This window comes from Oryx dammah, unplaced genomic scaffold (genome assembly GCF_014754425.2).
Source record: "Oryx dammah isolate SB20612 unplaced genomic scaffold, SCBI_Odam_1.1 HiC_scaffold_12, whole genome shotgun sequence".
Lineage (NCBI taxonomy): Eukaryota > Metazoa > Chordata > Mammalia > Artiodactyla > Bovidae > Oryx > Oryx dammah.
Window position 1 is genome coordinate 60771805 of NW_024070196.1, and position 23563 is coordinate 60795367.

Sequence of the window (23563 nt, forward strand, 5' to 3'; positions counted from 1 at the left end):
ATGGTCTTGATCCCTGTCTCCTGTACAATGTCACGAACCTCATTCCATAGGCATCAGGCACTCTATCTATCAGATCTAGGCCCTTAAATCTATTTCACAATTCCACTGTATATTCATAAGGGATTTGATTTAGGTCATACCTGAATGGTCTAGTGAAAATAAAGAAACCGGATCAGTTTCTGGAAAGACTGATTCCCCCGTGTCGTTTCTTTCTTGCTCCTCGTTTTTCTGGCTGAATTCCCATCTGGAACGTAGGTACTCACCAAGCCTGCTAATTTTGCCTGGGCTTCTAAGATCGGACTGGGAGGCTTCAGTGCCTCCTCTCCTTCAGGAGAACGGAAAGATGCCTGTGGCCTACGTAGGTGGTGATTGGTATTCCACATAAATCAAGTTATTCAGCCTCTTTTTCTCCACTAATCTTCCTACTACACTATTCCTTTCTAATCTCTGTTTATGTCTGTAATTAAATAAGTTTTTTCCTAGGACGCCGATTCCGTCTCCCCTTCGAATTACCCTGGATCCACTGGGGCTGGACCCTGGCACGTCACAACAAAAATTTGAAGCAATAGACGTTAAAGCCCTTGGCGTGCCACAGCTCTCAGACAGACCGTGTTATAGATCTTGGACAGATCAGCGTTACAGCTCTGAGTTACAGCTCAGTTTTATTTAGAAAATAAAAGGAAAATACATCCTCGAGGCGTGAGGGCATGCCAACCCAAAAGACATAAAGAGAAGAGAGAGAGCCCTTTGTCTCCTCTTTTTATATGTTTTTCCTCCCCCTGGGCCTGCTGTATGTAAACTGGGCTAGCCAGGAGTGCTGTTTGTCCTCCCTGAGGTCCTCACTCCAATCCTAGGACCTTCCTTTGTTCTAATTTGCGGGCTTTTCCCCTCCTTGTCTTTTAGCCACTGCCATCCTGGACTCCTGTTTCCTATTCTAACTACCTAACATTTCCTAAGGCATTTTTAGGATGGCAGAAAAATTGCAAACTGTCCCTAACTGTGTAGTTTGAACACGAATGTAACCTGGCATGCCTCAGTGTCCCAATCTGTAAAGAGGGCGGCCGATTAAAAGATATTCATAACATAAAAGTTGAGAGTTATGTTTTATCTGGTGGGAATTTTTAGGGCTTGAAGCCGGGGAGACAGCCTCTCCAGTGACCCCGAGAGAACTGCTCCAAGGGTGGCGAGGGGAGGAGCCAGGTTGCATGGAAATTTCTCAACACAGGTCAGGTAGTCTGGACACTAAAAGCTTTTTTTATGTAAAGGAAAGAAAACCAGATGTTCTAAGTTAAGGAATTTAGCACTTCTCTGTACTTAAGAGTCTGGGCTCAGTGTAGTAGTTCCTTTTACAAGCATCTTGGCTCTCTGGGGCATGGGTCCGGTTTTCACTTTCCCTCTTTCCTTCCTCAGGGCCCACAGCAGGGAGTGGCTGCTAGAGGGCAGCTCTTACTCCTTCCCGAGTTCCCTCAGGGCTCACCAGCTCACCGTCCCTGTTGACTGTGCCATCCTTGTTTACTAATAGGGCAGGCAATATTCCATTTCTCAGAAAAACTTTTCTCTCTCACTCATGGAACTACTTCAGAGGATAATCTGAAAGGAGAAACACAAAGGAGAGATGAAAGGTATCAAAGCTGAGCAAAATTAAAGGGCAATTCTGACTTTAAAATTCTTTGGCCTGCTTGCTTCGCTTCAGTTGTGCCTGAATCTTTGCAACCCTATGGACTGTAGCCTGCCAGGCTCCTCTGTCCATGGGATTCTCCAGGCAAGAATACAGGAGTGGGTTGCCACACCGTCCTCCAGGGGAGCTTTCTAACCTCGGGATGGAACCCATGCGTCCTGTGCCTGCCGTGGCGGCAGGCGAGTTCTTTACTGCCAGCGCCGCCTTTAGAACCTCCCTGGTGGCCCAGACAGTAAAGAATCTGCCTGCAATGCAGGACGCTCAGGTTTGATCCTTGGGTTGGGAAGATACCCTGGAGAAGGGAATAGCAACCCACTCCAGTATTGTTTCCTGGACAAAGGAATCCCCATGGACAAAGGAGCCTGGTGGGCTACAGTCCCTGGGCTCGCAAAGAGTCAGACACGACTGAGCGGCTGCCTTTCACTTTCCCTTTTCAGCACCACCTCTGATCTTAAATTGGCTGATTTGAGACCACTAGGTCTCCCGTTCCCCTTTTCACAATGGTCGTCAGGGCAGCTTTCACCAGTGGCCGCTGTAATTCAACTTTTTCTGGAGGTTTGGGCAGATAGGGTGCTGAGGGAGCTGGTGAAGAAAGCAATTTGCGTGTGGCTGGGATTTAAGGGAGTAAAGTGGAGGAGCCCAGAAGCTAATGTTCTCTGCTGCACTCTACGAGAAATTACACCAAGTTGTGAAAGACCAGGACTTCCCAGGTGGCACTACTGATAAAGAACTTGCCTGCCCGTGCAGGACACGTAAGAGACGCAGGTTTGATCCCTAGGTTGGGAAGATCCCCTGGAGGAGGGCATGGCAACCCACTTCAGTATTCTTGCCTGGAGAATCCCCACGGACAGAGGAGCCTGGTGGGCTACAGTCCATGGGGTCACACAGAGTTGGACACAACTGAAGAGACTTTGCACGTGAAAACCCAGACTCAGCCCTGACATGCATATTCTTTTGTTAAGAATTTTTCACTTGAAGAAAATCTGTAGCAACATCCACACTGGCCTGATTCTTAGCCAGGTTCCCAAGGGAAGCATTGCTGTCTATTATCAGAAACACTGTGGGGCCAGGGCATGGGAGGGAGTGCCTACCAGGTTGGAGAGACTGGTAATAAACGCTCTTTCCTGTGAGTAGGATAGTGACGGTAATTAGAGCCATAACGGCAGATATTATTGAGCACATCCTATGTAGCAGATCACAGAAAAGTACATCTCTTAAAATAAAAAAGAAATAAAGATGCAACGCCTCTCAGGTCCCCAGCTGCAGAGGACAGATCTATGCTGCCCCATTGTTAGAAAAATCAAGTTCACACACTTTGCCATTCAATCAAATGAGTAAGGCTGGTGGGGGTTCTATAAAGAATGTCTTGTCCCCAAATTGTGCCAATTTACCGTTTCCTCTTGCCTGCTTGGTTTAGGCACGACTGCCCCAGGAGAGATACGATGATCTCTGCTCCACTTTTTAGAGACACCTCATTTTGGTAAGGCTCTCGAACTGTGGGAGACTTGTGCTCAGAAACATGAACAGAGAGAGGAAGAAGCCCTGAGACAGGACAGCTCCCATGGAGCTAGGAGCCCCGGAAGGCAGGTAGCACAGCAGACCGCACCCCTGGTGGGGCTGGGGCACCCGACAAGACGCTGAGCCTCCAGGGAGGCTCAGAGCACTCCACCTTCACCTCTCCTGCTTTAATCTCAGTTCTCCCCAGTTTTGTTTCCTAGGCAGGAAGTGGCCAAGAATGGGGGTCAGGGACTCAGCTCTGGGCAATGAGGCATTAATGACTTGGGTGTTTCAGATTTCATACGAGCATGTCCATCATCCCTTACACACTCTCTTCTCTGTTGCTGAGTCTCATGAATTTGTGGTTGAACCAGCAGTTCTGAAGTGCACCACCCTCGAGCTTTGTGTCACCAGCTTCTGCCAGGTTTAACCAAATCATCAGAGTTCAGCTGACAAACACTTATCCAAAAAAGTTTTGAAAGAAAATGCTTTATTGTTTCTTGCGGTCATACAGGTATATAGATTTACAGCAACATACAATAAAACCACAAACTTCAGAGAATTATAAAGCTCACTCATCATACTATAATCCACACGCCCACTGAAAACATTGAGGTCTTCATGAAACCGACATTACAAATGAAAGTAAAGAAAGTACAATAGTATAAAAATGGATATCTAGGAGTAATATGTGTAAAATGTATTTACTAGCAATATAAAATATATGTACTAGCAATGCAGGGAAAAACTATACAATGTCGTTACAGAGTAATTAAAGAAGACAATTAATGGAAAGAAGTTCCAAGTTGGTGGACTGGAATTCTCAATATTACATGGATGTCATTTTCCCTGAACTAATTTATGGAATTCTAATCAAATGCCTCCTTGTATTTTGGGTGAAAATTCACCAACTGAGTATAATATTATCATAGAAATAGACAGACCCAAGAGAAGACATTAGTTTGGACAGAACACAGTTTTCCACATGACACTGAGAATATCAGGATATCATAATTAGTCAAGGTAGTATTAACTCAAGGACACAAAAACTGACCAATGGACCAACACAGGCTCAGACACAGAGGGCTCCGCACATATGTCTGAGGTGGTTCTGCAGAACAGTGGGGAGGATGGTCCCTTCAGCAACTGCTGCTGGAATACTTGGCATCCACACAGAAGAACAGGTGCGGGACCCCCAACTCACACCCGTTTGTCTGTGCTTTGATATGACGTTCATAAAGTCATTGCCAAATCCATGTCATGAAGTTTCCCCCCTGTGTTTTCTTCTAGGAGTTTTACAGTTTCAAGTTTTATGTTCAGGCCTTTATCTATCCTGAGTTGATATTTGTGCATGCGGAGGAAAAGGTGTGATTTTATCATTTTGCATGTGGATATCCAATGTTCCCAGCTTGATTTACAGAACAGACTGTCCTTTCTTCACTGTGTATTCTTGACAACCTTGCCAAAGAGTAGTTGACTGTGTAAGCAAAGCACTGACAATAAAGCAAAAATAGACAACGGGGAGCTAATCCAACTAAACAGCTTCTGCCCAGCAAATGAAAAAAAAAAAAAAAACCCAATGAGTGAAAAGGTAACTGATGGAAAAGAATAGATAGATGAATAGCTGAATCACTTTGCTGTGCATTCAAAGCAACACGCAATGCAAATGGACTATACTCCAAAATGAAAAATGAAGAAAAAAAGTATGAAATGAAAGGGAGACAAGGTAATGGACAGGGAGAAAATGACTGCAAACCACAAATCTGATAAGGGGTAAATTAGCAAAATAGTGAGGGCCTTGGACAACTCAATGGCTAAAGGACGAATATCCTAATTCTATAATGGGCTAAAGATTGAATTTTTATTTCTCTAAAGAAGCTTTACAAATGGCCAACAGGTATATGAAAAGATGTGCATCGTTATTCTTTTGGCCACTCTGTGTAGCTTGCCTGATCTTGGTGGCCCAACCAGGGATTGAACTCTGACCCCAACAGTGAGAGCACCCAGTCCTAACCACTGGATGCCCAGGGAATTCCCATACTCAATATTATGAATCATCTGGGAAATGGAAATCAAAATCATAAGACATCACTTTTACTTGTTAGCATAGCTGTTACATGTGTTAGAGGACACTCGTGCTGGGGAGTATGTGGAGGGCCTGGAACTCCTGACCACTCTTGCTGAGAACGCACTATGGAAGCAGTAGGCGAGTTCCTCAAGAATTGCCAACAGTTCTGCCATATGATCCACGTGGCTCTTCAGCTGAGCAGCTAGTTCCCAATTCAGTTTATCTGCTAGTGACTGTGGCTTTATGCATAATTCTGAAACACCCTCAGAAAACAATACAAGTGGACCACCCACATGGTAATTACATGTGATTCCAAGGTGTCCTCTCTGCATGTAGAGATACCTGTGCTAAAGATGACACAGTGGTAACAAAACCACATCTGGGGTAAAATACCATTTTCAGAAAGACTTGACATCCACATGGAAATTGAGACAGAAAAGAAAAGGTCCCAAATTTTCGAGACACTTTGGGATTCTTCCTCTTTTTTAAAAAACAAAAATATTTCTCACTTTCATGCTTAAATCTGTGACCAAGTATGGTCCTCCCAGGTCCCTAGAAACAGGAGACACAGCCTGTCATCCTGTGTCCAGGCCACACGGGAACCCCCAGGGTCTTCCATGAGGCAGACCGACTTAGAGGAAAACAAGGCCAAGACCCTGATGGTCATTTCTCTGGGAAAGGCAGGCGAGGCAGGGAAAGCAGTCTTGGGACGGCAAGTATGAATAATGTAAGAGGGCTGTGGAGAGGAAGGGGTTTCCTGAGTCACCTGGTACCTGGTCCCAGCATGAGTGGGGCAGGGTGGGTTGTGGCTCAGACCGGCTCTGAGTCTGGGCAGTGGAGCAGAGAGGAAATGCTCGACAGGTTTGCATGGGAAAGGCCAACAGGTGAGCTGCTGGCTGTGTCTAGGAAACAGCCAATCCCGGGGGAGCAGTCTCTCCAGGATCAGCAGGGCCCAGATGTCAAAGCATCTGAGAACACAAATGTAGAAAGGATAAACACAGAAGCCCGGCCAAGGAGCGGGATGAGGGCTGCGATGGGGTGGGGAGAAGGTGAGATGGTGGCTTCGTCTAGGAGCCACCTCGTAGGCAGTGACAAGAGAAGAGGTGACGGCTGAGGATGACCAGGATGGTACCTCGGGTCATCATCACAGCTAGCATTTGGTGAAGAGCCCACAGCTACCTTGAGGGTGGTGGCAGAGGTGCTTATGTGGGTCTGGGTCACTCTAAGGAGCAAGATGCCAATGTGAGATTAAATGTGGGAGATTGTTTGGGGAAACACCCAGGTGAGATACAATGATCAGGGGTCTTACAGAAGCTGCGAAAGCTGACAGCCCTGATCTAATCTGACTCTGGGTGAAGGCAAGATGTAAGGACAGTTGGCTCTGTGGTCAAGACAAAGACCAGCAAGTTCATGGAGAGTCCTTTCCCCAATGTCCCATGTCGGAGCTTCCCCTGACTCTCAGGAATGGGGCTGCCTGAGTGTCTCTGGCACCCGTGGTCATTGTCTGGGAGCTGCAGGTAGGCAGCTTGGCTTTGGTGTCAACGTGGAGATGGATCACGGAGGGCAGTAGCTGGTATCCTCAGCAGAGTATGTTCCCTCCACTGAGGCTCTGCTAGATTCCTTGTCATGGTCCCCAAATGGGAAACAGAAAAACTCAGTGTATGAAACACATTGAGAGCAGCGACAAACAGCAGGAGCTTCACAGCAAGAAGGACCAGGGTTCAACTTCACACTCTCGTCTCTCACTCACCAGGGGACTCTGAGTGAGTGGCCATGTCTCAATGTATTTTTATGAGAATCAGAGTAAAACCCGTCTCACGGGGATGCTGGAGGCCTCAAAGGAGGAACAGCAATATGGAGAAGCCAAAGGCTGTCTTCCAGCCACTTAGGTGACCAGTGACTCAGGTGGTAAGAACATGTTGATCTTTTGTGTGTCCTTATGGGAGTTTTTCTGGAATGGACTTTTGTCAATGACACATTGGTTTGGGTACCAAGGCAGGGTGACAATGTAAGTTGGTAAGCCTACTGTCTAACCAAGGGATTCATTCTGGGGCAAACACAGGTGTAATTCTACATTTTCTAGTAACCACAATGAAAGAATACAATGACCGAGATGAAATTCCATTTGACTAAGTAGCATTTCTAGAAGTTGTTATCTTAACATGCCATCAATATCAGGTCACATGAAGAAACTGGGCGTTCTCACCGGCACGTTCCAGGTGCTCACTGGCGTCCCATCCAAGTTCTTACAGCACGAATACTTGAGCCAGACTGTAACCTCCTGGGCCAGCAGCTGCCACCTCTGTGGCTCTCCACCAGCCACATTTCCAGTCGGGTCGGCCGGGTCCAGAATCACAGGCCTGGAAACAACAGTCAGAGAGGACAGGTGAGTACATGGGCTGTGTCCGGGGTGTTCAGAGCTCCCGGCAGGGCAAAATACCAGCCTGGGTAGACTGTTTCTGGGGGCAGCTGGAGGGCCCCATGGACACCTCTCCCTGGCTTGTGACCTGGGTGCCCTGCCCTACAGTGGGCATTGAACACGAGGTGAAGAAGGCTTGCATTTTGGCCTGGAGAGACCTGATTTCAATCTCACCTCTGCTCTTTAGTGGTGCTGTCTCTTTGGGCAGGTCACCTGAATCTCTAGTCCTCAGTATCCTCATCTGTGAAATGGGCAGATTTGAAAATCCCTACCTCAAAGGATGTTGTATGAGGATCTAGAGAAGCACTTGACAAGCTCCCAACAGTAACTGAAACATAATAAGGGGTCTATACATGACAGGTTTAATAACTAAGATTCCACTATTCTATCAGTGTTTTTGTCTTACAGCAAGCTCTTACTTCCTGGAAGCAATTTTTATCATTGCTGCAGCTACTGTTATGTCAGTAAAATTTCAGTTATTTCACTCATTTTCTGTAAAGGTTTGAGCAAACTCTTCTTTCACCAAACCTCAGTTAATCTGTGGAATGGTTAGCACAGTGCCAGCCTCACAGGGTTGCAGGTTATTATTTAAATTGTATGGTAAGAGTAAAGCACTCAGCATGTTTGACAATAGCTGATGATCAATAAATGCGGAACCCTTTCTCTTCCTAAATTTCCAGGGTTCCACAGCTGTAATCAGGGCTTCATTTATATGGGGATCTAAGCCATGTGAGGATGGAGTACCTGGGTTTTTCAAGTTGTCTCCTCAGGTATTGTCTAATAATATGGTTTTCAAAGTCATAATACTTTTCCCAGTAGATGCAGAGGTCTTGATGCTTCAGGACTAACTCCAAAACAGTCCGAAATCCTTCAGCTGTCCTGAATTTTGTTTTTGAGCCGTCCTGCTCCCAGGCATAGATAGTCAGCAACTCCAGGGCATACTGTGAGGGTAGTTTTTTCCCATGTCTCTTCTTACACTGAGAAGAGGAAAAAAATTAGAAACATGAATTTTTCAGCTTTTGTATGAAGAGTTAATGAGTTAATGCCAATGCTTCTCAAACTATTCCAGAAATGTGAGGATCAAGAGATGATTTCAAGCTCCTTTTATACCAAAACCAGACAAATACAGCACAAGAAAGAAAACAATAGGCCTGATGATCATAGATGGGAAAATCCTCCACAAAATACTAGCAAAGTAAATTCTCCAATATATTATAAGGTCATACGGTACGATCAAGTTAGATATATTCCAGGGATGCAAGGATGCTTCAGTATCACAGATCAATCAATTGATACAGTTGTATTAAGAAAATAAAGGATAAAAAGCATATGACCATTTGCCCAGACACAGAAAAAACATTTGAGAAAATTCAACAGCCATATGTGATACAGACTCTTTCCAACGTGGGTATGGAGAGAACATAACTCAATATAAGCCTTATATGACCAGTGCACAGCTAATATCACACTCGGTGGTGAAGGCTGAAAGCTTTTACTTTAAGATGGGGAACAGGACATATATGCCCTCTCTCCCCACATTTATCCAATATAGTATTAGAAGTCTGTCCATAGCAAGCAGGCAGGAAAAAGAAACAAAATACATCCAGAGTAAAAAGGAGGATGTTATACTATTGCTATTTGCAGATGCCATGATATTATACATAGAAAACCCAAAAGACACCACCAAAAAATTCAAGAAAATCAAAGACTGAATGCAGGAATATTGTAGGACACAAAAACAATACATGGAAATCTGTTGTACTTCTATACGTGAATAACAGACTATTGGAATGAGACATTTAAAAACAATCCTATTTATAATTATATCAAAAAGAATTTTAAAAACTAGGAATACATTTAACCATGGAGGTGAAAGACCCTGCAGTGTATAAGACTTTGATGAGAGAAACTGAAGATGACAAACATAAGTGGAAAGATAGAGTGACAACGGCTTTGAGGAATTGATGTTAAAATGTGCAAATTACCTAACAAACCATCAGCGTGTCATCATGGCAGATGATTTAGTGTTGCTGGGCCGTGTTACTCTTCACAAGTGACAAAACGGGAAGCATAAGAGGTTACTTCATTTGCCCAAATTCAGACAGTCAGGAAGTGAACAGAGTGTGGGTTGGGAGGAGGCGAGTAGGGGGTTAGTACTCATTAATTTATTGAATAATTACCCAGCGAGCACCTATTATGTGCCAGGCACTATTCTAGGTTCTGCGGCAACTGCAGTGAATAAAACATACAATATTATATTGTATATTTATACAATATATATAAATAAAATATACAAATCCCTTCTTTTGTGGCCATTTTTAGTGGGGAGATAGATAGACAATAAACAAACTAATAAGCTCATGCAAAGGCCCTGAGGCTGGAGGAGAGTTTCCTCCTTGGAGAACAAATGAAGAGGAGAGACAGCCTGGGAGTTGGGGTGAGAGGGCAGAGAGAAGGGTTCACGGAGCTTGAGGGCAGATCCTGTGAGCCTCCCGAGATTATGATGGCGGGGAGGTTATGGGGGTCAGTGGAAGTGACCGAGATGGTAGCAATTGATGATAATGGGTTTATTTTATATACAGGACCAAGCCACTTGCAGACTGGTTGGATGGGTGTGTGTGTGGGCACGTGTGTGAAAAAGATAAAGACCCATGGTTCTGCCCAGTGTAGCTGGAAGGATGGAGCTCTTGTTTCGTGATACGGGAAGAGTAGGAAGAATGAGATGTCCACTGGCAGCCGTCCCAGGCCCTACCTTTTCTTCCCCCTAACCTTTTCCCCCTCCCTACAGCCTCCACACCTCCACCTTCTTCCTTTCATCCTTTCCTTCTTGTTCCCGCCCTCTCCCCTCCTCCATGCCCTTCCCTCCTCTCCGTTCATCTCTGTCCGGCTCCCTCCTGCTTCCTGCATCCTTTCTGATTCCTCCCCTCCTCCCTCCTCTCCTCTTTCTTCTCCTCCCCACACCTCTGCCTGCTCCTTCCCTCCCTCCACGCCAGCCGCCCCTCCTCTCCCAGCCTCACTCTCTCCCTTCCCCTCCTCCTCCTCCTCCTCCTCCTCCTTGGCTCTCTGCCCAGATGGGACCGGCCATACCATTTGGTACCAGTGCTTCACCAGGCGGATGAGGCTCTTCAGCTTGGCCGGACGCTCCTTCAGGAAGGCTCTCTGCAGCTCCGTGAAGCAGGGAGAGAACTCGCCCTCTCTCCTTAGTTTCTCGCACTCTTGGATGAGCTGGACGTAGATTTGAGGGTCAGGTTTGTAATCTTCAGTCACCTGACCTGTGGAGGCGACATACAGAACTTCAAGGCATCAGCTCTTCTCTTCTCTGGACAACAAGCTCACTGGCCGTGGGGGGCAGTGGGGAGGTCAGCAGCCCAGAGCCAGGAGGCCTGAGGTCCATCCCCGGTCCTCCCTTCTCCCGCCTCTTCCGCCGTCACCCATCGTCTCTCACCTGGACTCAGCAGAGGTGGCGGCACCCTCCTCCCTGGATCCTCCACAGCCCATTAGAGGCCTTTAAACCTGATCCTTCCACTTCTTGCTTCCCAGGACCTCTGGGTAAAATCCCAAGTCCTCTCAGTGGCCCACGCATATGGTGAGACCTGCCTCCTCCTTCGTCTTCCGTCCTGCCTCGATCCCTTTGCCACAGACTCCCCTGGTTACTTCACTTCTTCAAATATGCCACTTTCATTCCTGTCTGTGCACTTGCTGTTTCCTCCCTGGGAACCCCCAGATCTTTGAGTGCTTGGCCTCTTCTCATCCCTCATGCTTCAGGTCAGAGGTCACCTCCCTTGACGCCCTGTCTGTGAAAGCCCTCTGATCCCCACCTCTCTCTTTTGGATCCCCATACTCAGTTTTGTCAGAACAAGTTATCTCATTCCTGGTGTTCATATTGTCAGGCTCCAGGAGAGAGGTTTCCTGTCTGTCTCATTTAGGCCATGGAATATGCCTTGTGTCTCCAAGGTACACAGTGGAAACTGAGCCTTGGAGATGTATTGTTCCCGGTCCCAGTGATCCTGCAGATTGTCTATAGATGCTAATGCTCAGCGTAAGTTTGCTGAGGTTTCTCATGCTTTGAAAAATAGATGAAATTAACATTCTGAGTTTACATCAGATCTATGCTGCTTCATTTTGGGGGATGGGATTTATCTATTCTTGGGCTTCCCTGGTGGCTCAGATGGTAAAGAATCTGCCTGCAATGCAGGAGACCCAGGTTCGATCCCTGGGTGAGGAAGATCCCCTGGAGAAGGGAATGGCAATCCAGTCTAGTATCCTTGCCTGGAGAATCCCAAGGACAGAGGAGCCTGGTGGGCTACAGTCCATGGGGTCACAAAGAGTTGGACACAGCTGAGCGACTAAAACTTTCACTTATCTATTAATATTTTATTGAAGTTAATTTATTTACAATATTGTGTTGGTTTCAGGTGTCCAGCAATGTGATTCAGTTATAAATAGATAAGATATACTATAAGATACTGAACATAGTTCCCTTTTGAAAGTGAAGTCACTCAGTCATGTTCGACTCTCTGTGACCCTATGGACTAGCCTACCAGGCAACTCCATCCATGGGATTTTCTGGGCAAGAATACTGAAGTGGGTTGCCTTGTCCTTTTCCAATAGTTCCCTATGCTACTCAGTAAATCCTTGTTGGTGATCTGTTTTATGTGTGACTTCCTCATTTTTAGTAAGGTAAGATTCATACACTTTGGCGTAAGTAGAACTAGTAAGCCTGGCTCTCAGAAACATCTTACCCGGAATTTCTACCAATTTGCTGTTTAATATTGTCATGGTGGCTATGACCCTAATTATCTTGCTCTGAGAGAGATACTAAGATCTCCTTCCCGTGTTGATGGGATGTTTTAAAAGGCTCTTGAACTGAGGGAGATTTCTGCTCAAAATCATGAAAAAAAAAAAAAAAAGAAAGAAAGAATCCCTGACATAGGATAAAGACTGAAATACCTTGTGACTGGGAGTGCTTAGCCAGGGCATCAAAGGCGGGCAGGACATCAAACTTCACCCCCTGGGAGAACCAAGGGGACCTGAGCACGAAGCTGAGAGCACGTGACTTCCTCTTTCGCTGCTTCTGGACCTCAAACTCCACTTCAAACATTTCCTTTCTTTGACAGGCTTCCAACTGTCTCCTAATTTCCTTGATGAATCTTCCTCGGTGCTTAAAGTTCTCCTGAAAACTTGTGAGATTGGTGAGGAAGACGACAAGGTCAGCATCTGAGAGGTCCTTGAGGGTCGTGCCTTTGCCTGAGGAGCCGCCCTAAAACAGGTGATGAGAATGAGAACTGACATTTATCATTTGAGAAGAGCCTCCCTAAATAAAATGCTGAGAGCAATCACTAACACTTTGAGCGCTAGCCACTGCTCTGAAGGCATCAGAGGCTGTAACTCCTAGAATGCTCACAAGAACTCTGGGATCTAGCTACTGTTATTATCTGTTGTCATCTTCCGGATGGCAAAACAGATGCTGAGAGATCATGTATCAGTCAAGTTGCACAGCCAGTGAGTGACAGAGATGCCGTCCACACCCTGGTTGTCTTTTTCTAAAGTCTGTGTTCTTTACGTCTTGTAATTTATGACCTTATGTGATTAGTACTATAAACTGGCCCACGGCTGACTTTACTTGATCTGCTGAAAATTCTGGATAAGGAAACTGAGGCACAGAGAGGTTAAGTGCCTTGCCCAAGACCTCACAGCCAGCAGGTGCTATCTGCTTTCAAAACCTATACTCTTAATCAGCTCATGACTCTGCAGAAATGGTGAGACCCCAGCCTGGTCAAAGATTAGTGGACTGTAGATACTGCCAGGATTCAGATTGCCTAGATTCGTGATCTAGGTGGTTTATACACTTCCCAGGGCATTTGTTTAAAACTTACAGTTGGATGCCCTCACCCCAGAAGCTATTTTCACAAGTGTGGTTATAGTTTTGGCATGGATAAATCAGAAACCACCAGCCCTAGAGACCTCAACCTCTTGCTCTCTGTCTGTCTCTTGGAAATGCTTGCTCACCAGCCCTGCTTCTCCCCAGCCAGGCAGTTCTAGACTCACCTTCACAACTTTGGACACCCGGACAGGGTGGGCGGCCTCTTGGAAGCACGTCTCCTTCAGGAAAGTGCAGATGATGTCAATGGCTTCATTGACCTGCCTTCGAAACTCCTTGTGTGGCAGGAGGTGTTCTTCAATGAACTCGTCCAGTTTGTTGGCTTGGGTTCTTCTGAGTTTCTTCATGATGCTGAAGCAGGAAGGGGCAGGAGAGCCACTGGAGGGAGGCAGAACTAGTAGCCGAAACCTGTTAGCTGCTGTCTTTTCTGCTGCCTGGGACTAGGCTGCCACGAGTTTCATTTCCTTGAAAAGGCGGAGCCTTGCCAGAATCTGGGCTATCATCTCTTTAGAAGGGAGGAGCCATACCCTTGTTCTTTGCTTTGAAGAAATTAAGCGTCTCTTTGATCCTGACCTTTGTCTCTTGTTTTCTGAGACTTTTTGTTTTTAACCAGCCCCCTAGACAGCGGTCCCCAACCTTTTCGGCACCAGGGACTGGTTTCTTGGAAGAAGATATATGAATTCTTGCAGGGGGTTCAGGCAGCAATGTGAGTGATGGGGAGCCCCATGAAGCTTTGCTTGCTCGCCAGCCAATTGCTTCCTGTTGTGTGGCTTGGTTGGGACCCCTGCCCTAGAGCATTAGACCTTTCTTGAGACTATTCTGAAAATGTTGCTTTTTTAACCCAGGTTAGTACCTCACTCAAGAGAAATTATAGGTAAAAACATTTTGGAAGATTTCCTCTGTCTTTTTTGGTTGCCTACCAAACTGTTTGTTTTTTTGTTTTGTTTTGTTTTGTTTTACCAAACTGTTTTATAGTCTCCTGTGATCTTTACAGCACTACCTGCATATTTCAAAAAGAAAAATGCCAGGAAAATAAGAGAGTGTAAAGACCATCTAGGATCCCAAACCTCAAGAACTACATCTATAAGCATTCTGGTGTAGATCTTTTCATATATATATATATATATATATATATATATATATCCCCCCTCGCCCCAGCTTAACGGACAACCATGTGTCTCTTTTTCCTAAATGACGTTGTCCTGTACTTCCTCCCCCTTTTGATTAATAGACTTTATTTCCTAAAGAAGCTTCAGGTTTACAGAAAAATCGAGTTTAAGTACAGAGTTCACTTGAAGCTGAAACTCCAATATTTTGGCCACCTGATGCGAAGAGCTGACTCATTTGAACAGACCCTGATGTTGGGAAAGATTGAAGGCACGAGGAGAAGGGGACGACAGAGGATGAGATGGTTGGATGGCATCACCAACTCAATGGACATGAGTTTGGGTAAACTCCAGGAGTTGGTGATGGACAGGGAGGCCTGGCGTGCTGCGGTTCATGGGATTGCAGAGTCGGACACGACTGAGCGACTGAACTGAACTGAACAGAGTTCACTTATGTCCCCATCATTTCCCCTATTTTTGACTTTGGAGTAGTAAGGTGAACTGATATTGACATGTTATTATTAAACAAAGCTCAAAGTTTATTCTATGGTTCACTCTATGTTGTACATTTTATGACTTTGCCAAAATCATGTCTTATCTCCACCAATTATGAAATCACCCCAGAATGTTTTCACCTCTTGCTCCACCAGCTCATCTCTCTCTGAGTTTAGATGTTTCTCCTCCTCTAATATATGCATTCAGTGCTAAAAGTTTTCCTCTAAGTGCTGCTTTCATTGCATCTCGAGATTTTAATTGTTTTTTTTTTCTTTTCCTTGAGTACAAAATAATTTTTCCATATCTCTTAGACTTTTGGACCCATGTGTTAGTTAATCTCCAAAGATGCTGGAATTCTCCAAGTATCTTTCTTTTCCTCATTTCTTGTTTAATTCTATACTTTATGCTGTCTATTCTTTTGAATCTGTTAAGGTGCATCCTGTGGGCCCAACAGTGGTCTTTCTTGGTGAATGTCCCACGTGAGCTTGAGAAACATGTGTATTTGGCTGTTGGGTGAAGTGGTCTATAAGTGACAATTAGCTACCTTTCTGAATCACCCTTGTCTTAACCAGTTCATCAATTAATTGTCACTCCCCACTTCTTCTGTGTAACATATTGACGTGCCTAAGATATTTGGAACCATAAAGGGGATGGGTATCCATCTATGTGACACTCTATATAGCCATTTGGAATATATGTTTATCAGAGATTCTGTTTGCTCCCAAATGACTTTCGGGCAATTATACATATTAATGAAATATATACTTTTGACAAAGTATATGTAAACAAATCCTTGTTGTTGTTCAGTCACTAAGTCATGTCTGACTCTTTGCAACTCCAGGGACTGCAGCACGCCAGGCTTCCCTGTCCTTCACTATCTCCTGGAGTTTGCTCAAACTCCTATCGTTCCCTAAAACATCGCACAGAGTTAAGTATGAGTGAGACAGTTGTGAAAGAGCTGAGGGCATAATTGGAAAAATCCAGAATTAGGCCCTTATGCCTTTGCAAGTGGCTTTTATGTTCTTGTCTCCTTTAAAGAAACAGGCCCAGGAAATCATAGATGGCTTATTCTCCTGTGTTTTATGAGACAGATTACACAGGATTTCAGCCAGGCGGTCTGCCTTCAGCGATATGGTCTAGGTCTTCTTCGAATGACTGGGAAATGAAGGCACATCTGTGGGCCTGGGGAACCAAGTGAGAGAATCAGGACACTCTGATGTCCTCCCTACAGAATTGAAGACCCATAGGGAGGGTCTTCAAGCTCAAGAAGCAAACTTGGGCCAGAGCCAAGCAAAATATTATACCTGTTATGTGCATGGACAGCCATTTCTGTTTCCATGGTGCTTGGATTATTATTATTAATTAACCTTATCAGGCAAGGCCCCTGGCAAGTCTGATTGCACTGAGGTGGGGCCAGCCCAGGGAGTTTCAGAGCCCTGGGTGTTTAACCCACTTGGCTTGTGCCCAGCTTTCACCAGGAGCCACCAGCCCCTTGACCTTCACCTTTGTCAACCCAGAGGGGAGACCAGACCTTGACAACTTGGTCTCACCTATTTGAGGTCTTTATTATTGTCCCCATTTTCCAGATGAGGAAACTGAGACTCAGAGAGTTATAGGAAGTGACAGTCAGGATCTAAATATCACACTGAGAGGATTAAATAGCTGGTGTACTTTCCTGGTCAGGTGATTTTCAGGACACAGCATCCCCTCTTATGATATATTTGGTTTCAGTGGGGAAAAAGAAAATTAGCCAAGTTAAGTGTACTGATATATATGAAAACTTTCCTGGTGTGTATTCATCTCAGCCCATTAAGGGTGTCCCCATGCCCAGGTAAGGAGATGAACCATTTTAGAGGTGGAAATTAGGCTTCTTTTCAGCTGCTCAGGACTGACCGATGGTGGATGCTGGGTGCAGAGTGCTGTGTTGAGCAGGACACAGATGCTGCTCATAGGTTCTGTGGGAAGTGAGTCAGTTCACACAGTCATATCTGACTCTTCACGACCCCATGGACTGCAGCATGCCAGGCTTCCCTGTCCATCAGGAAAGTGGAGCTTGCTCAAACTCACGTCCATCAAGTTGGTGATGTCATCTAACCATCTCATCCTCTATCGTCCCCTTCTCCTCCTGCCCTCAGTCTCTCTCAGCAGTAGTGTCCAGTGGCACACCATGAGCACAGGAAAGAGAGTCGTAACTCGGGTCTCCTGGCATTCCTGAGAGAGCTCTGTGGCCCTAACGGGCACCTCTCTCCACCTGGTGGCAGCTGACGGGATTGGAGGCAAAATGATGGACTTTTAGGGCAGAGGTTTGCCAAGTCATGATAGAGGTGGGAAGACCAGGCCATCAACCAGGAAATGTTTTCAAATATACCTCCTGTCCCCAGGGTGTAGCAGAATCTGAAGGGAGCAGAGAAGGTGGCAGGGCAAACACAGTAGTTTGAAAAAAAAAAAAAAAGAATCTCCCCAGATGATTCTAATATGCCAGCTTCTGTCCCCAACCTTGAAAACCACCCTTTTGGGGATGAGAAAAGGAAGCTGCCTCAAACTTGGCATGAAGAGAAGTTTCCCTTGGATGGAATTGCCAGCTCCTTCTGAGAGGTAACCAACCTTCCTGGTGAGTTGCTTAAGCACTTTTGGCGTCAGCTGAAAATTTTCACTTGCAGGGAGTTTCCAAATCCTTCTGAAAAGTTAGTTTACTTACTAGCTCACATTCAGGACCATTGAGAATCTCAAGTCAGGGATCCTCTCTGAAAAGGCTCACCGCAGGATGGAAGTGCTAGAATAAAAAGGAGGTGTTTGGTGAGTTGCCTTTTTGGATTGGGGCGTTAAGAGCAGTGCGCACGGAGTTCATTGATCTAGCTCCTTTCCTGGCATTGCAGCCATGAGACGCTGAGTGTGCCATTCCCTTCTCCGGACTTTGGATTATTCATCTGTCAGATAAGCGAGTTCACGGAACTAGACTCTGGCTCAACTCTATGGTCTCTTTCAGCCTTGACATTATCTGATTCCACAACCACTAGGGGTTTTTCCCCAAGGCTGGGCTAGGCACAAGAGAAGATGTCCCCTTCTTATTGAGTGGACACCAGCAAAGAGCCTTCTTCCAGGAGGGTGTGAGCTCAGCCAAGTTGGCTGGAGTCTACCTTTCCAAGATGGAATCCACCAGAAAGCACACTTCATGGGCTCGGGGACCATATCTTCCTTGTTCACTGTTGTAACCCCAGTGGCTGCAACACAGTAGATGCTCATTAAATACTGACTATCTGAGTAGGCATCATACATGTCGGCAGGAAGAGAAAGCTTCCAAAAACCAGAGAGGACAAAAACCCAGGCCACCGGTTTTCCTGGATATTCCTACTTTATTTTTGGCTACATCATCACAAAGAAAGGCGATGGGTGGTTCTGCATGCACCAGAGGGCGTGTGTGTGTGTGTGTGTGTGTGTGTTCTAGGCAGGGAGGTGCTTGCATCTGTCAGGGAGGGGGCGCGCCTGGGCCGAGGCACTGTGAGCTAGCTGCATGCTGAGTCCAGCGCCCATGCCAGCGTTAGGCCTGGGCGACACAGCCAGAGTGCTTTCTCCTAAGGGCAAACCATGAGAAGGAGGTGGGCTGAGAATGGGCACCAAGGGGGTCCCTGGGGAGAGGGAGGGTCAGTGGGGAAGATGGCAGCCAGGAAGCTGCTGGCCACTGTAGAGAAGGCGAGGTGCCTGGCATCTAGAAAATGGTTATTCAAGGCAAGAAATTGATGCCTTCCAATGACTTGTCAGGGGAGCTAGGGGTGGGAGCCCCTGAATGGAAGGTTAACAGGTGTGCATTTGGAGACTGAGAGTTTAGTGTCCATTTGGCTACTTCTGTAGGTAATGGTGGTGTTTTGGAGAGAATGGGGTGATTTTCATGGAGGAAGACTTACTGGAAATTGGGGAAAAAAATCCAACCTTTCTTGCAGGGCACTGGAGATGACCTGGACTCAAATCTTATAAAGTTTGGCCTCATTGCCTTTTCCTCCTTTAAAACAATTAAAAAAATTTTTAGGAAGACTGAACAATCCAGGATGGAACAAAAGCCTTTGGTATCAGGATCTGTCACTTTCTAATGTTTTATGTGCACGGTGGTGTTTTATTCTCCCAACACAATGAACAGAGTGCAAGAGATAAAGAGACAGAGAGAGACAGAGAGACCAGAGATGATTCTGAGTTAGAGGCAGGATACAGAGAGTCAGAGAGAGGGGGGGGGGGAACGGGTCATGTGTTCATTTAACTAGGAGCAAAGGAAGGAGACTGGTGGCTTCTGTGGAGAGGCCCCCTGGAAACCAGGGCTCTGGTTTGAACACCTTCTGTGCCCACCTGGGGAGGTCAGGGGCTGAGAAAGGCCCTCTGAGCAGAGCATCTACACAGCTTGCTGGATGCTGCCATGCACCCGGGGCAGTGCCAGCGAGCGGCCCAAGGTCCAAGTACACCCGGCTCTGCCAAGGGGAGAAGTGGTTACAGAAGCAGGGACCTACGTGGTGATTCAGGATTTTGCTGGTTTCTCAGCATTTGCTCATTAGGCTGGTGAAAGGAGGCGAGGAGGTGAGCCTGTGTTAAGATATATGTGTTTGCTTTTGCTATTCTATCCCCTCAGAGAAGGGGAAAGAAGGAGGGGCGAGAGGTGGGGGTGGAGAGAAGAGATGAGGGGGTGAGAAGAAAAAGATGAATGTGGCATCAGGCAAAAGGAAGGAGAAGCGGGAGAGGGATGGTATAGAATGGGGGCTAGTTTTTGTTAGGAAGCGAATAGGGAACATCCTCAAAGAGGGGGCTACCCAGTCCCTTGGGGTATTCTGCATGGTCATTTCTTGATGCATCTAGAGCTGGGAAGTGTGTTCCTAGTCACTGGAGAGTTTAAACACGGGGGTCTGTTTTGTGGCGATTGAGTGCATGATGTGAAGAAGTTGGGGGCGGGGAGCGGAGCTGGGATGCTCCATTTCTGTCCCAGGGCTCATCCTCATGACCTTGTCCGGCTCTGCTGAGAGCTGAGGGTATAGGCGAACGGATGTTAGGTGTGTCCAAGGCCAGGAGGGTCTAAAAACAGTCCTAAATGATGAAGAGCCTCTGTAATTCACCAGGGCTGAGAGGCTGTTAAATGAGCAACCTTCTTGTGGAACCCTCCTTATCCCTACAGCTCCATCCTGGAGGGATCTGAGACAGGCTGGATTCAGAGCCCGCATCACAGCATCATGGAGAGTGGACGTCATTGGTGGCAATGTCCACGGTGCAGGGGAGACTTCAAAGGCAGGCTCTAGGAGGGATGGGTGGGGAAGGTGTCGAGAAGAGAGATGAGAATGCAATGGGCAGCTGGGGCAGGCTGGGGGTGGGGGTGAGGGGCACAAGGTCGGGGCATGGACCTGGGGACCTGGGCACCATCCTAATCGCTTGACACGTGGTTCTCATTCTGTAGCTGGTGCCAGCGTTCAATCTTCTTGTCCTTGTTTTTCAGACACTCGTACCAGTGTTTTAAGCGCTCTCCCTTGGCCGAGATCCCCAACTGGCAGCCTCCTGGAGGACAAGAGGGGAAGACAGGGGCAGGTGGTCGGAGTGGAATCTCATTCTAGACCCAAATGTCTAGTTGGGGGAAAACCTGCCACCAAGCAGTGATCACCCACCCATCCAGCCACTTGGGATCCATCCTTTTTCCTGGAAGTTGTGGTTGTGATGTTATTATTACCACTGGTTTTCTTTGTCTACAGACTCCCTGCTTAAGAACCTGCAATGGCCCCCTACTGTGGCATCAAGTCATAACTACACTGTCTATTTTTCAAGACCTTCTTTATTTTTTAAAGTCTTTATTGAATATGTTATAATATTGCTCGTGTTTTATGTTTTTGGCATGTGGGATCCTAGCTCCCTGACCAGGGATCACACCCACATTCTCTGCACTGGGAGGTGAATCCAGAGAATTCTTAATCTCTGGACCACCAGGAAAGTCCCTAAAGACCTTTTTAAAATCACCATTCTGCTCACTGAAACTCTCTCTCACTACTTCTGGGGACTCATCATGCATTTCCAAGGAGTCTGTTTCATCACCCTGCTCAATCCCGCCTGCACTCCTTTGCTGGAGCTGTATCCATCGTCGGGAATTCCCTCCCTGCTCCACAGGTAATGATGGTGCTTCCTCATTATTTGGAGGGGGACTGGGAACAATAGAACCTTCATCCTGGGCTTGCCAGTAGACTAAGGAGACGTCCTTTGCACCCTATTTTCTGCAGAGGCCACGCACTCCTCTCCTCTGCAATTGTTTATTCCACTGGAGGTGATCTGTTCAGCAAATAACCAATCATGATCCAATCTTCCCAGCTTTGTAACCCAAATTGGACCCAAATGAGGACCCTGGGTCCTGACTTTGCATTTGGACAAAGTAATTGCCAGAGTAAAGCAGGGTCCTCAAACCTCTGCATCCCTGGGTAAGGCTCTCTTCTCCTAGGAAGATAGAAGATAACGTTTTGCCCAGGGGCTGGGACCACTCACCAATGTAATCATTGGACTTGCCGATGTCATAGTCCCAGACTGAGATGTCCAGTGACTTCTTCGCCAGGTCACTGTGTTTGATGTCATAGAAAAATTCCTAGATGCAGCAGAGGAAGGTATGTGAGTGACAGGGTTCTCTGAGCCTTCAGCATCAGGAGCTGAGTCTGAGGGGTGCATGGACCAAGGTGGGGCCCTTGTACTGGTTATTTGGAATCAAGGGGGTCTTTACCCCAGGCCTGATAATCCCCTTTAAATAAACACTCTATATAACAAAGCCCCCCAGGCCCTGTAATTCTCTTTTCAATGACTTTGCTTGAAGTTGGGAAGACTGGTGGGGTTTTTCTAAGAAGGCTGATTCTGGTCACGTTTCCTTGAAGGTAGACAGACATGAACTCAGTCCTTATATTCCGATAGCTTCTGAAGTGGTTTTCCTCCCTCTTCATCATTCAGAGATTAAAGGCAGTTGAGGTTTAGGTGTTTATGTTTTCAGATAACCTGATTTTTTCAATAACTCTTCTGCCCAATCATAGAATTCACTCATGTTCACTTTTAAAACAAACATGGAAGCAACTCCGGCCTCCCCTACAAAAACCCCACCAAACTTGTAATCTATCTACCCAAGAATGACCACGGTCAACGTTCCCCATGTGTGACCATATTGGTGTATGTCTTAAAAAACCAATGTGAGTATTAATTTGAATTTTATATCATATGAAATATTCAAATATTAAATTATAGAAATACAATATGAATATACTGTACTGTGGTTTCCTTTTTCCATTTTATAGCAGATGGTAAAAACCAGTTTTGCATGTTAGCAGTTTTTTCTACATCACCACTTTATTCTTTATTTATTAATATTTTTTTTTCTAAATCACCACTTTAATGGCTTCATCTACCAGCTGCATGGCTGGACCATAACCTAGTGCCCATGAGTTGAGGATTTAGGTCCCTGACAAGTTGCAGTGCGATACAGAGGAAGGAACACCTTAAATGGGTATCTGGAGAGTGGCTTTAGCAGGACTGGAGGCATTGGATGGATCTGGGAATTGAGGGAGAGGGAGAGGACACTGCCAACCAGGTGGCTGGTAAGGGGGACAACTGCTCCTATTTATTTCCTCAAATATTAGTATTATACATGGTTAGAGTTAGTAAAGACATTCTCTCCCCAAACACAGCATCTTCCCTTTGACATTCCAAATCTATAGGCTTTTGTCTTAGGCTTGATTCCCTCCAGTGATGAGGAACTCATTCCTTCTTCTTTAGATAATTCAAGGTGATCTATGAAAGAAAGCTATTTCTTAAAAAAAAAACACGTGCTTTACAACTTTCTAGCAGGGAATTTGTTCCACCTTCACATATAGGAACTATTACAGCACATGACAAAAAACAGGACAACTGTACCTCATTAAATTCAGGATTCAAGGTTTTCTTCTTAATTTGAGTCTTATGTTTGGCTTTCTTTCCCATGTCTGGTTTCAGCCAGCTGAGAGGAGACATAAGAGGCTATTATGAATGAAGTTTAATGACTAGAAATAGCCTCCCGATGACCCTAAATGTCCAACTAGTGTCGGGAGGATAATTAATGAACAGATCAGAAAGTGAATCAACATTAATAATGACCAGTGTGCATTAGAGCATTTACCTGATGCCAGACATTACCTAAGCACCTTATGCACATTTAATCCTCAACAAACCCTAGATGGTACAACCGCCCGTTTACATATAAGGAAACTGAGGGACCAGAGAAGTTGAAACATGTGCCTCCAGTCACACAGCTGGGGGCTCAAGCCAGCTGTTGCCTCTGGAGTCTGTGCTCTTAGCCAGGACTTTCTCCTAGTGGATCACTGAGAATCTGGATGATGGTGTCTGGGGCTTCACTACTGGTTATCTCTTAAGCTGGGGATCTGTCTCACTGTGTGACCTT

At 46.0% G+C, this 23563-nt stretch overlaps 2 protein-coding genes across 11 annotated transcripts in view; both read right to left on the minus strand.

The window, feature by feature from the left end:
- Positions 1 to 370: 370 nt before the first annotated feature.
- Positions 371 to 15987, minus strand: LOC120871129 (2'-5'-oligoadenylate synthase 1-like). Of its 3 annotated transcripts, XM_040250827.1 has the most exons (6): positions 13711 to 15987; positions 12635 to 12922; positions 10750 to 10935; positions 8407 to 8639; positions 7450 to 7603; positions 371 to 1590 (listed from the first exon to the last, which is right to left on the minus strand). In XM_040250827.1, the coding sequence occupies exons 1-6, from the start codon at positions 13888 to 13890 to the stop codon at positions 1579 to 1581; spliced, it is 1053 nt and encodes a 350-aa protein (XP_040106761.1). In that variant the 5' UTR covers positions 13891 to 15987; the 3' UTR covers positions 371 to 1578. The 3 variants fall into 3 exon arrangements, 2 of the variants coding, with proteins under 2 accessions (XP_040106761.1, XP_040106760.1); XM_040250826.1 differs by lacking the exon at positions 371 to 1590 and having other exon boundaries at positions 3639 to 7603; XR_005722961.1 differs by lacking the exons at positions 371 to 1590; positions 12635 to 12922; positions 13711 to 15987 and adding an exon at positions 11108 to 11863 and having other exon boundaries at positions 3639 to 7603; positions 10750 to 10934.
- Positions 15988 to 18477: 2490 nt separating this feature from the next.
- RPH3A (rabphilin 3A) overlaps positions 18478 to 23563 on the minus strand; it is a 278060-nt gene continuing 272974 nt past the window's right edge. For all 8 annotated transcript variants that reach the window (XM_040250835.1, XM_040250832.1, XM_040250831.1 and 5 more), the window contains 3 exons: positions 23041 to 23122; positions 21637 to 21733; positions 18478 to 20667 (listed from right to left, as the gene is read on the minus strand). In XM_040250835.1, coding sequence (XP_040106769.1) covers positions 20537 to 20667; positions 21637 to 21733; positions 23041 to 23122 — 310 coding nt within the window. In that variant the 3' untranslated portion in view covers positions 18478 to 20536. The remainder of the gene's footprint in view (positions 20668 to 21636; positions 21734 to 23040; positions 23123 to 23563) is intronic.

Coding starts and splice junctions, on each gene's coding strand:
- LOC120871129 (XM_040250826.1), bottom strand. CDS start 13,890: ATGAAGAAACTCAGAAGAACCCAAGCCAACAAACTGGACGAGTTCATT. Junction 12,923..13,710: donor GGGTGTCCAAAGTTGTGAAG/GTGAGTCTAGAA, acceptor CACCTGTTTTAG/GGCGGCTCCTCAGGCAAAGG. Junction 10,936..12,634: donor TGCCCGCCTTTGATGCCCTG/GCTAAGCACTCC, acceptor GTCGCCTCCACA/GGTCAGGTGACTGAAGATTA.